The sequence below is a fragment of the Apostichopus japonicus genome, chromosome 8 (assembly GCF_037975245.1).
Source record: "Apostichopus japonicus isolate 1M-3 chromosome 8, ASM3797524v1, whole genome shotgun sequence".
In the NCBI taxonomy this organism is placed as follows: Eukaryota; Metazoa; Echinodermata; class Holothuroidea; order Aspidochirotida; family Stichopodidae; genus Apostichopus; species Apostichopus japonicus.
In genome coordinates this window covers 38,937,997-38,950,075 of record NC_092568.1, presented here as the reverse complement: position 1 = coordinate 38,950,075, position 12,079 = coordinate 38,937,997, and the positions used below count along the sequence as shown (strand labels likewise).

The window sequence follows — 12,079 nt, the reverse complement described above, 5'->3', positions numbered from 1 at the left end:
TGTACAACGGCTGCATGATTAAGGCAGTAGTCAGCTTATGCTGCTGGTAATGGTAAATGTTTACAGTATATCGAGAAATGGTTTTAACCATTGCAACCTATATGAACTGAATAAATATTGTAAAAATGGAATTTAATCACCAGGAATTATGTACAGTACACTGAAAGCAACTGCTCAGGGCAAATGAACAATGAAATCATGACACAATTATGCACTGAAACTTGTTACCCAATGTTTGTAGTTTGTAAGCCATTAAAACCAGTAACCGCAGTGATCATCAGCAGCATTTATCAGTGTTCTCACTAACAATACAACATGCCATACTGTACTACATGTACCACAGCCTCTAATGCCGTGTATTATGAAGATGGATCCACGGAAAGCGTGTTTGTCAAAGATGCGGTCTAGATTGACTCTATACACACAACTTATATACAGAATACACATTCATAGTAATATTGATAAATCACACCAGACGCCTGGTTAATTGTCAAGACAATCCTGACTACTGTAGGATTAGGCCAATAACCATTCATAGCAGCTCTGTTTAATATAACCATAGTCTACCACTCTACCAATTGTACATTAAGTTGAAGTTGCCTTGTAAGACAATCTAAGTACTAATTGCAACTTTGGAGGAAATGAAGAAAGAAACACACACAACCAATAATTTAACAAATAAATATTCAAAACATATTGTTTCTAGAGAAACTGCATTATAGCTTCAGATGGGAGAATGTTGTGGTAACTAGATCTCTTTTGCATAATTCATGAAATCAAATACTGCAATGTGTTTCCATCCTGCAAGAACATCCATTATAAGATTTTGAAACTGGCAGTTAACAGATATAGAAATATAATGTAACAGTGTCTTCAATGGATAATACACCACACTTGCTTAAAGCTACTTCCTCTACAGTACATTTAGCAATGCTTCACATCTTTACAGCACTAAATACACTTCTCATCTACAGTACAGTACTGCTCAAAAGTACAAAAGAACAGCACCACCAATCTCTTGTGCTGGCCAACAGCAATAATAATTCAAGCTAGGTAAAGCCCAATCAAGGGATTGTGACAAAGCCTTTTGAACACTTTCTTTCATAAAGCAGCTCTGTTAACAAGCATACACTCTAATGAAAATAAATCAGTTAAAATCCTCTGCCATTCATGTGACATCGTTGAATGGCTTTGCTCGTTAAGTTGATAAAATTACTACTAGGACTGTCCAATGCTTGACCAGTAGATTTAACAACATGTATAGACTAAGTGGGTATCCTGACAATGATTTGAAAGGACAGACCTGCATGTACATGCTACAGTATACGTATATCAGCTGTAGGTACACTTTCCTTGACCCGTTCACTAAACATAAACATAAACGAACACAAATTGTCGCTTATTTCGGGGCCTACTTGTTCTACTCACCATAAACCTGCCCGTTACCTATTTTCAATAGTTTTGCATTTCTGGTTTCATCTTTAAGCAAAATGATGCCATATCTATACCAGTTTGCCTAAATACAAACTACTGTTCTTAGCACAAGCTTACCACAGACTATTCACAGTTGAAATTAATACTCTTGAAAACTAAAAAGATTTGAGCAATTTTGTTTTGCAAACAGATAAATGTTCAACTGCAGGTTTTGATATTTAAGGCCTGTATTTTCCAGTTATATATGTGAAAATTTGAGCATCATATAGAGCTTTAATTTCTGCAAGATGAAATTTCTAACACTCAACGTCCCTGTCCTGCAGCAGTGGCTACATCCAACCAATGAGTGCCTTAAAGGAATTGTCTGGTGGAAGATTTTGATACATTGTCCTTGTAGTTATTATTTTTCTCTTTCTAACCATGTAAAAATTGTCCCCATTCGACGTTTTCTTCTTGTAGAAATCTGGTTTTCAAATTCACCAGTTTCTCACCAAAAGTACCGTTTGTTCGAACGCTTCAATATGGTGATTGACGTAGTGCTTGCAGATAGGCAAAACAGGCGACTTGAAGTTAGCACTCCCAATTCCGCAGCAAATTAACTCACGTGTAAGCACATTGAATTGCCTCATATATATAACGTACATACTCGCGAACGTATATACTACGATGCTCAGTTGGTGTACTTGTATAGCGTTACACATAGTACACTCACACTCAAACCACAGTTTATTAACTGTTCTTCGAAATCGTTGAAATAAAATTCACGGATCAAATAACAGTAAAAGGAAACTTATAAAGTATTCGTTAAACCGAAAGATGAAACTTGGCGGGATCGATGTCATCGCAGAACTGTCCGATTGTAAACGTTAGAGTAGCCTATACAAGCGAACATTCTTCGCGCTGGAGCTGGATACCGCGATGTATAACGAAGAGCCTGCTGTTAAAACTTATCTTGTGTTACACAAAGACCACGAAACCACCGATCTACTACATATATTGCGGCTTAAGGAGTTTTTTAAATCATATCTAATTTATAAGAAATTTCACCGGAAATTATTGAAGAAATTGGTCGAATCGTTGTCAGAGCAGAATATAGCACTGAGAAGCTTAGGCTTCGCAGAACTGTCCGATTGTCAACGTTTGAGTACAGCCTACATGCGAACATTTTTCGCGTTGGAGCTGGATAGAGCGATGTATAGCCTGAACAACTCGGAGTCTGCTGTTAAAATTTACCTTGTGTTACACAAAGAACACGGAACCACCGCTCAAGTACATGGCGGCTTAAGGAGTTTTTGAAAACATATCTAATTTTTATGAAATTTCACCGGAAATTAAGGAAGAAATTTATCTGTATACAAACGCGGTTTTTGTTGTGATTACCGTATAGGTACTGTGCGGAGGGTGGGTTATGACGCAATCTGCTATGGCAGAGCTGACGTCACGTATTGTACTGTTCAAATCATATTTGAAATGTCTATCCATAATGATTAAAAAATCGTTTCTCTGTCAAACGCAACATTAGCGTTCTCATACTTTGACAACATGTTTGGAAAATTATTTACTATTTTTTAAGGTAACTTCTTTGGGCCACCAGACAATCCTTTTAAGCATGGAGGTACTGTGATGACAGTGTAGTACTTCCATTATTAACAAACTCTGTACCAAGCTCACTATTAACATTAACACAATCTTATTCATGATAGTACACAAACATTGCAAACAGGACTGCACATGCTTTGTGTATCCATGGAGGTACTCAGTCAGTGAACTTGGAAGACAGAATGGGGCAGCCATACATTACACAGTGTACAAACCAAACATCTTTCAAACAATTCTAATTTGTGATATTTGCATTTATAAGGGAAGGAACCACCTCAAGTGGCCTACAACACACATTATTCAAAGGATCAACCTATTATCTATGATCAAATCTACCATTATTTTAAATTAAAAAACTTACTTTAATTTTCCCATGGTGTCCAATAAGTTGTGTATAAGAAGAAGAAGTATTCCAAATTAAAATGGCAATCCTTGAAACAAGTCTGACTTCTGTTGCACTTTTCAATGTTTGCAGGATTTTTAAATACACAGTATTCCAGTGACAATTGATTGGTCTACTGCACTACTACTCACTGATAAATAGCACTGTGTGTATATACTCTATTATGAAGGAAGTGGCCTCTGGTATAACAACCCACTACATTCCGATGTTATGCTTCGTTTGCTCTGAATTGTTAGCAGGCTCAACCATTCTTCCCAAAGGGTTTAAAGTATTTGGCAAAATTTATGGCAAAACTGAACTCCTGACAAACAAGTCAAATGAGGGCAGATGTGGGGTTTAAAATCTTCTAAATTTTAGGATAATATTTTGGATTGTTTTGAGGACTGCACTGTCTGTGAAATTTTCCTTTCAAATGAACTGTGGGAATTGTGTGAAAGCAAGCAGAGGTCCATGAGACTGAAGGAGATAAAAAAGGTTAGGAAAGATTATTTTCTAGGTCTGCTCAATGGTGAAAATAAAGGTGAACCTAAGGTTAAGTTAGAAATTGGTGTTAATTACATGTCTTCACTATGTAAAGGCTAGGTTGAACTGGATCAGGTTAAGCTTGAGGAAGGGGGTCTTGGTGTGGGGGAGGGGGTGGGGAGAGGTGTGGGACAAAGAAGGGAAAGACTGGCATCACTTGATACTTGCTATTGACAAACTTCACTCATAATTGAGTCAATTATAATTTCTAATGTAATTCATCAATGGATACTAATACAACAATATTTTGAGAAATGCTTGAAATAGTAGGTTTGAAGAAAAAAAAGCATATAACCAAACTGTAAAACATACTTTCAATCCCCAGATTTTTGAAAATTAAACAAACTTAAATTTATGCAAAATAAGTCTATTGCGTACCATTAAAGAATTTTTTTTAGAACTTGAAAGATTCCACATCTGTTGTTTTGAGAAAGTTTTTTTTTACAAAAATATAAAGGACCACGCCTCTTCGATAAAGGTGTGCCCTAAATTTATGCGCAGAATTGCATATGTAGTAGTTTCATGCAGTACACATTTAAGAGAATTGAGGAAGTGTCCTTTTAACACTTTGTCATTTAAGCCACCAGCTATAAATTTGCAAGCATAAAAATCATATTTAATCGCATTCACTACTTCTTAAGTTGTTACTTGCCCAAATGACCAAATTTGTTCTATCAATTAGTAGCAATGAATTGTCAACAAGTACTCTAGGCCTACTATACAAACAAAATACCTCCCTGCTAAATGACAAACCATGTGTAATGGAGTCCCTGGTAGAAATTCCAGTAGAACCCAGTTAAAAAATCAACTAGGTTCTACTAGGGCCTACTATGTTTAACTAGTTTTTAACTGTGTTTAACTGGTTTTTAACTGTGTTTAACTGGGTCTTACTGGGTTCCAACTGGGCTATGCTGAACATGAGCTAGGTTCAACTGGGTTTACACAATGTTCAACTGGGTTTGTTCAGGCCCAACTGAGTTTGAACTATGTTTGAACTGATCCAGTTGGGTTTCAACTGGGTTTCACTGGTTTTTGCACTAGCCCAACTGGGTTTGAACTATGTTGACTGGTGAACTTGCCCTGTTGGGGTTGAACTAGGTTTCAACTGGTTTTGCACTGGCCAACTGGGTTTGGACTATTGGCTGGTGAACTGACCCAGCTGGGGTTTAACTAGGTTTCACTGGTTTGCACAAGCCAAACTGCGTTTGAACTATGTGTACTGGTGAACTTGCCCTGTTGGGGTTGAACTAGGTTTCACACTGGCCTAACTGGGTTTGGACTATGTTGACTGCTTTTATTTTAGGCGTAATTATCAAGAATATTATAATGTGAGTTCGTAAGCAGTAACCGTATCGTAATATATTGAAAATGCTAAATTAGCCAACTTATGAGGGGTGTAAAATAAATCTTTGTCATATTTATCACAGTTATGATTAAACGATTACATTTTTGTATCGCAATGATTAAAAATATGAAATATTTACTATATAATAAATTTGAAAAAATATACTTTGTTCGTCGATTTGAACAATTGGTAGGCAAAATGCCTTCCTAGTGCAAAATAGTATGATCCGACTAAATTTGAACTTTGACATTTGTCCCTTGCGTTAGCGCTAAATTTATAAATTCCGAATCCGCAAACCACATACGCCAACAGAAGCTTCGCAGAATAATCGCATTTGTAACAGATTTTGGCCAACAATTTTAAATTATTACCGCGGCTAAGTTCCCTCCTTTGTGATCTTGCAGTATCTTTATATTATTGACACATACTTGTAACATTATAATTGATTGTAAACGTGCTCTTTATCATAAATATTTGCATTGAACAGAAACTTTATATAAAGTGACCTAGGACTATAGTATAGGCTAGGCCTAACAAACCGGTTCTCTACTAGGTATACCACATGGTTCAATTACTAACGTTAGACATATCCTAACGCTATAGTTGCCTAGCTTATAGGGAATTGAACAGAAACTTTATATAAAGTGACCTACAGTGTAGGCCTACTGTAGGACTATAGTATAGGCTAGGCCTAACAAACCGGTTCTCTACTAGGTATACCACATGGTACAATTAGTACTAACGTTAGACATATCTTAACGTTATAGTTGCCTAGCTTATGTGGGCCTAACCTAGTTATACTCAAGTTAACACCTATATTTAGCCGCATGATTTTAGGAAAGTTATCGTCAACTAGCAAACATAATAGCAATTTTCAAAATTTACGCAATTGCCTGGATTATTCTTTCAAACATGAAGTGTCATATTGGCATAATAACATACTTTGCAAAAGTCATTAGCCTAGTGAAGTGTACAGCATACACATATATGCTACGAATGTGAGGATGCCCTACACTGAACATTATGAACACATGATTAAACTATCAATCTAATTTCAAGTGAGGCTTCATTTGTACAGTGTAAGAAGGTCAGCTCTTACATAAAGTTTTGTTTTGTACCATAATTTTACTTGTTTATTAGTGTGCTCACTGTACAGAGGGCTATACATTTGTACAGTATATTTGTATGTTGTCTTTGTGGCATCAAAAGGGTTGATTAACAACTCTCTCTTCTGGGTTGCTAGGCAACTATCTTGTTCTTCCTGGAAATTAGCCCTCACAGGAAATGGGGTCTGTGTGTATATATTTTAGAAACAAAGGAGTTTTGTGAGGGTATAGGGAGTTGGCTATGTGTATCTGAGCAAGGCAGTTGTAAAAGAAGAGAAAGATAGTTTAATGGCTGGATAGTTTTTTTTAAACCTTAATTTACATAGTTCAAGTTACTGTAGACCTTATTATTTTATGGAAGTTGTGATATTCAACTGACAGTCTGGGACACCATTTATTATAAAGGATACTATTTACTATAAAGGATATTATTTTACAATAAAGGATATTCCAGGACACCATCACTTATAAAGGACATTATTTTACTACAAAGGATATTGACATTATTTTACTGAAAGGATACCCTGGAACACTATTTCATATAAATTAAAGGATACTTTTTTGTTGGGATCGGACATTCATCATACCATTTATTGGGTTCAACTATACTGATGTCGTAGAATATCTGACGTCGTGGAGGATCTGAGGTCCTAGAATACTTGATGTCACCAGTAGGCCAACTCACCAGAACAGACTTTTAAATTAAGTGTATTTCGTTATATTTTGGGTGCGCACCTCACGACTGTAAGTTGTTTCATTTAATTCTTTGACTGGCCCAGATCAGCTGTACATTGTTTGTTATTCATAATTATAATTTCTTTTGACACAATCCAGTTGAGTTCTCCATTTTTTTTATGTGTCTTGCTCTGTGTTAGGTCATCACACCAAACCCAGAGTTCTCTGATCAAGAACAAACATTTATTTTCAGTGGCTAACACCCTTACATACAGTATAGATCTACTGTTAAAAAATGAAAACTTCTTATAGTTTGGTGTTATATAAGTGTAGATAACACCAGTTGAGAATCCCAATTCAAACTATTTAAAAATATAAGCAGTAAAACATAGTTCACCCAGTTTAACCCAGCAAAACATAGTTTACCCAGTTGAACCCAGTAAAACATAGTTGACCCAGTAAAACATAGTTGAACCAGTTGGACCCAGTAAACATAGTTGAACCAGTTGGACCCAGTAAAACATAGTTGAACTTGAACCAGTTGGACCCAGTAAAACATAGTTGAACCAGTTGGACCCAGTAAAATATAGTTGAACCAGTTGGGAACCCCAGTTCACCCATTTCAGCCTAGTTCAAATTTGGGCCAATTTCCGTATAGAAAATTCCAGTTGAACCCAGTTCAAAAGTTCAACTGGAATTTCCACCAGGGGTTACCCACAGTCATGAGTCACTGCATTCTTTATTTAAACAACAAAGGGCATTCCTCATAGAGTTTCCTGCTTTATTGTTAAAATGGTTCTTTGGTTTTCTTAACATTTGGCACACTTTGTAAACAATGAGTAACAATGTATGAAGAAGTTCCGGGTGTTACTAAAACGAATGACAATTGCGTTACACGTAACGAATGACAATATGTTGTACACACTAAAAAATTGCGTTAACTAAAACGAATGACAGTATAATGACAGCACAGACATTTGCTTCAACTGGATATAGTTCAGACTTCGTGGGTATCTAGATCTAGTATAGTACCGGGACAAGATAAAAACGCACCTTATAGCAAGCGAAATTGTAAGTCTGATTTTAAAAAGTAAATTTAACGTCATTTTATCGATATTAATTGTTAGAAACTAACAATACTATAATCTTGAAACGGCTTCAGTTATCTTTCTATATAAATCTACAGAGGTAAAATCACCGCACTCAAGCGCATTCTCACACAAAATCTTTCCTGTGGTTTCTATCCGTAAATTACACCAAAACCCTACAACCATGCGATTTTCCTCAAATCATTTTTGCGCAGAAAACCAATAACCGCATTTACTCCACTCCGTTATTCATTCTATCTCTTCTCACCGCCGTCCTTCGTTGTCCTTCGTTGTCATTTGCTGTCATTCGCTGTCATTCGCAAATGATAATTTACCCTGTACAAAGTCAATTGTCATTCGGTCATTCGCTGTCATTCGTTTTAGTTTGTCCCGAAGTTCCTGCTAGGATGAAACTCTGGCCCTCTAAATTTTAGTTAGTTATTAAAATCATGGCTAACTTTTGTTCTTTAAAGGAGAAATAAACCCTAGCCTTTTCTGCTTAGAGAATAGTTTTGCAGTAAGCTCCTCTTGACAGAAGCAACACGAATGCTGGTAAACATTCCTATCAACCTTAAAAGTTGATTTAATTGTCGCCCATGGCATTCACCATTTTGTTTGAATTTCTACAGTTCCGGCTGGTTTTGTGACTCATTTCAACAGAGAAAGTGTTGCCAATGCCAATAATATTTTAAATTGAACAAGCAAAAGAAAGACATTTAGTGTGTTAAATAAAAAGTCTGTTTTTCATTTATAATACATTCTAAAAAGGTTTTTAAAGACAGTAGAAAAAAAATTATTCTAGTGTGAATGCGTTTCTATTAAATATCGAGGGTTTCACGACGGCTCTAACTGCACGACATTGAAACCTTCTGAGCGTAAAAGTTCCTACACGCTGTTCACAATAACTAAGGCAATATCTAGTCTAATTTTTCTTCCGAAACACTTTCCGGACTCAGGAATTTGTAAATAAGAAAACATGGATGCATTTGGACTTGACTGCTATGAATTCGAGCCTGAATACACAGTGGAGGAACTGAGAAAACGTGACCTAGAGCTTGCTAAACAGACCACATACATGGCCGACACTGGCACGGTTACTCTGATGCTAGTACTGCCAACACCACTTACAGTTCTGGGATGGAGGGCTAGTCTGGTGCTTTTGTGCCTTTTGCACGTTCCCTATTTTCTGGAAACCTTTTCCCTTCAGTAAACATATATAATATGGCTTTCCCTCCCTGCTCCTTCCATCCCTCTCCTGTTTACACAATTATGCACCAACTTCCGAACAATATCCGAGAGCAATTGTACAATTTAAATGCAGAGAGCAGAATTGTATAACTTATGATGTGGCTCACTGACGTGATTTCTGAAGCGCCCACGTTTTTGAAATTACCACAATGGCTGCCAAAACAGTAGGTACTGTACGTGCGAAAAAATAATTAGAAAATTCCTAGAAATTTGAGGAAAGCTAGTTTTGACTAGTTATTTCACATAGGGTGTAAAACTATAAGTTTCTACTATGAGCTCACTGCAAAACCCCAGGGTATATTTTTCCTTTAAGATACCATGCTATCATCAGAAACAACTTCTTGGAGACCTGTAGAACTCTTTTTGGGGATGGAAAGCAACCAAAACAGGTGAAACATAACTTCTGACACTGCATAATAACACAAAAGTAGGCCTTCTGATGACTAAAGTTCCCTTCAACGTCATCGATGAATAGCCTCCTGAAAAGTCATGCTAGACAAACTTGACAAAGAATGCCAAAAATGTATAACTTTGGACAATGGTTTGCAAGTAAACATTGTCCAATCATAGCCTTGTTCAGTAAGAAAGTATTGAAATGATCTGAGCATTAAATGCACCAGCCATATGTGTAGCACCTGTAGTGGTAATAAAGTAATAATTTACATAGCCTAGAGTATCACTCATTCCAACTATCCCTGTTATGGTCATGTGCAGTCAATGCAACGTTTTGCAGTAGTGGCAGCAGTTTTCTGAGACTTGGGGAGGGGTGGGGAGGCGAGGGAGGGCAAACAATTGGAAACTTGAGCCAAAATGTACCTGTAAAATGGGCACTTCATGGAAATATTTAGCATGGAGAGGGAGAAAATAGGTCATGCCATACCAATAACAAATGCATACATGATACACTGAGAATGAAAAATATGACTCCTATTTTCATGCAAGGAGAACCTAGATCCCTCCCCAGACTGCATTTAACTAGGCCTAGTCTTGCTTCTGTATAATGAAATATGTAAAAGTAATTTGTGTAAGCCCTTTAGTAATGTTATTAAATAAATTCCAAGATTTATTGATTGACTTAGTAAACTCAGTACATATGTCTGTAACAATTAGTCTCTGAAATATTTTAGCACAGCCTAACTGACAGTGATAACTGGGCCAAAACTAGAACTTAGGACTCGGGGTTGGAAGGGGTTATATTGTATCCCAACCTAGGTTCAGCTAGTATTAATAATAATAATAATAATAGGTAATAGGCCTAGGCCTATGTAGTACTAGAACAGGCCAAACGAATTTGTGCATGTGACTCCATTTGGCGTGAACGTTAGTCTAGCAAGTATGCCTAACATGAACAAGTCCCTCCTGATACTACCAAAGTTTAGTTGCTTAAATGACCTTACATTCAGGTCAATATAGACATAGGCTTAGCTTAGACCTTTTAATACATTAGTCGGTCATGTTATTGTTATACCTACCCACTCATTTTCCTTCTTGAAACTGCGGGTTCGTCTTCCGAAGATGATGTTTTATTCCAGATAATATTGACCACTTGGCACAGTCATTAGCGAACCTACGTACGACAGCTGTGTGCGAAGGCTAAGCCTAGGCTAATGTTAAAATATGAATATGATCAGTAGTTCCATGAACAATTGCCTACATGTAACTTTGCCACTTTCGTTTTGCTAGTGTACCACGATACCACTCGTCACTATTCGTTTTGCACTCCGATTATTAAACCTTGCATGAAATCTGTGTCTTCTAAAGTTTTATCTGCTCGTTTTAATTACTTAGTAGATTAACCTAAGCAGGCTTTATCCAAAGTCCAATTCAAAACAAACGTGAATTCTATTTCAGTTTTTATCCGATAGAAAAGAAAAACAAGCTTGCGGAACTAAGTCAAAATGTACCAAAGAATTGAACATATGATAAGTGAATCATTAAATTCACTGTGCTAGGTTCAATTACAAGAATGTCGTCTGCATGCGGTCTGCTTATTTTGTGTAGTTCCTTTTCGATCATTGCAACATGTAGTAAATGAATGCTATTGTGTTATCCTACAACTATGGCGGACGATTTGTATGCAAACGACAATGGGAATTGTTTATCTAGAGTACGAAACACTTTCTATTCACACGTCTGTACACAGAGGAATATTCTACAGCTCATTCCCGCTTCAATCGATATTTCATCAAAGGTTGATGCATCTGAATGAGTCATTGATTTTTTGGGCAGTCATCGTTTCCATAGATTGTTTTCACGGCTTTCTCATGGACAAGTAACTGTTTACTTCATACGGAATGGGTGGGGAACAGCGTGACTAATCCAAGTGTAAACAACGTTCTCTTATTAATTTTTTTTATTTTCCACCCTCTCTTTTGCTGATATCATAATAGTTGCGACAAAGGATGCGCTGAACAACGACCGGAAGATTTGTCATTTCTTCATTTACACGCACCATCTTAGCTCTACTTGCACAGTTAACTTTAACCATCGGTGGAACTTGCCATATATGAAATATAGGCACATTTTTTTTCTTTCTAAATTCTTGGTCGATAGGAAAATATTAACTACGAACTCGTATTTGGTATGAATTATCCAAGCGTTATAAATGCGACGCACGTGAAGAGCAACTAAGCGAGAGAAACAGACATTTCAGAGGTCG

General features: G+C 36.7%; 1 protein-coding gene across 2 annotated transcripts in view; it reads right to left on the bottom strand.

Annotated features, from left to right (window-relative positions):
- The window catches only part of LOC139971931 (protein numb-like), a 63,483-nt gene extending 52,430 nt beyond the window's left edge, over positions 1-11,053 (bottom strand). Inside the window, exon 1 of one of the 2 annotated variants that reach the window (XM_071978781.1) lies at positions 10,893-11,053. In XM_071978781.1, coding sequence (XP_071834882.1) covers positions 10,893-10,900 — 8 coding nt within the window. In that variant the 5' untranslated portion in view covers positions 10,901-11,053. Of the gene's footprint in view, positions 1-3,394; positions 3,630-10,892 lie in introns of those variants that run through there. The other variant, XM_071978780.1, reaches the window with a different exon arrangement.
- Positions 11,054-12,079: the final 1,026 nt, after the last annotated feature.